At 42.3% G+C, this 659-nt stretch overlaps 1 protein-coding gene across 1 annotated transcript in view; it reads left to right on the top strand.

Annotated features, from left to right (window-relative positions):
• The window catches only part of LOC107592975 (angiopoietin-1-like), a 58820-nt gene that overhangs the window by 38579 nt on the left and 19582 nt on the right, over positions 1 to 659 (top strand). Inside the window, exon 4 of the mRNA XM_016282558.1 lies at positions 268 to 307. Within this exon, the coding sequence (XP_016138044.1) occupies positions 268 to 307 (40 nt within the window). The remainder of the gene's footprint in view (positions 1 to 267; positions 308 to 659) is intronic.

Genomic DNA, 659 nt, shown 5'->3' with positions numbered 1-659 from the left:
AGTTGACTGAAATGTCAAACAGCCCCTGATTGAGTTACAGGCCAGACGTAACGTAGCCCCAGCGCAGTGATCTGGGATTGGCGATTTCCCGCTAACTCTCATGGTTGCCTTCACACCAGCAGGAGTCAGTGTAGTGAACTCATTACCTTCGTTTCGCCCCACTGCAACCCCAGCGTGGCCTCTTGGCCCCATGTCTATCCAACGTCTGCCCCACATCTCTGTGGTCACAGAAAATTTACCTTAAATGTCTGAGATGGGAATGTGCAGGTCATGGAGTCGACTCAAGCTCCTGAGCTTCCGTCTCACTGTGAGGGCACAAGAGCAACTCTACTTCCTGTTGCAGGCTTTTTTTCTTTTGGGTTTTGATTTTTACCTTAAAATGAGAATGTTTTCATTTCACACTGTAAAAATCTGACAGTTTTGTTTATTAAAGCCATGCTGTTTACCAGCAAAAAATACTGGTTAACAAACATGGTCTTTCTCATGAAGCTATGCGTGTTAAGCTAGTTAAATTTCATCAAAAAATGAAAACCTCTCACATTCATGTCTTTTGAAACCCATGTGACCTCTTTTCTACCTTCTTTGGAATACAAAAGTTGCTATTTATAAGACTGTATTCATGCAAGCTTCTTTTTTTCCATTCATTGGAAGTGAATGGT

Source organism: Sinocyclocheilus grahami, unplaced genomic scaffold (genome assembly GCF_001515645.1).
Source record: "Sinocyclocheilus grahami isolate Dianchi unplaced genomic scaffold, SAMN03320097.WGS_v1.1 scaffold161.1, whole genome shotgun sequence".
In the NCBI taxonomy this organism is placed as follows: domain Eukaryota; kingdom Metazoa; phylum Chordata; class Actinopteri; order Cypriniformes; family Cyprinidae; genus Sinocyclocheilus; species Sinocyclocheilus grahami.
The sequence above is the reverse complement of the archived record's forward strand: the minus strand, read 5'-3'. Positions and strand labels throughout refer to the sequence as shown.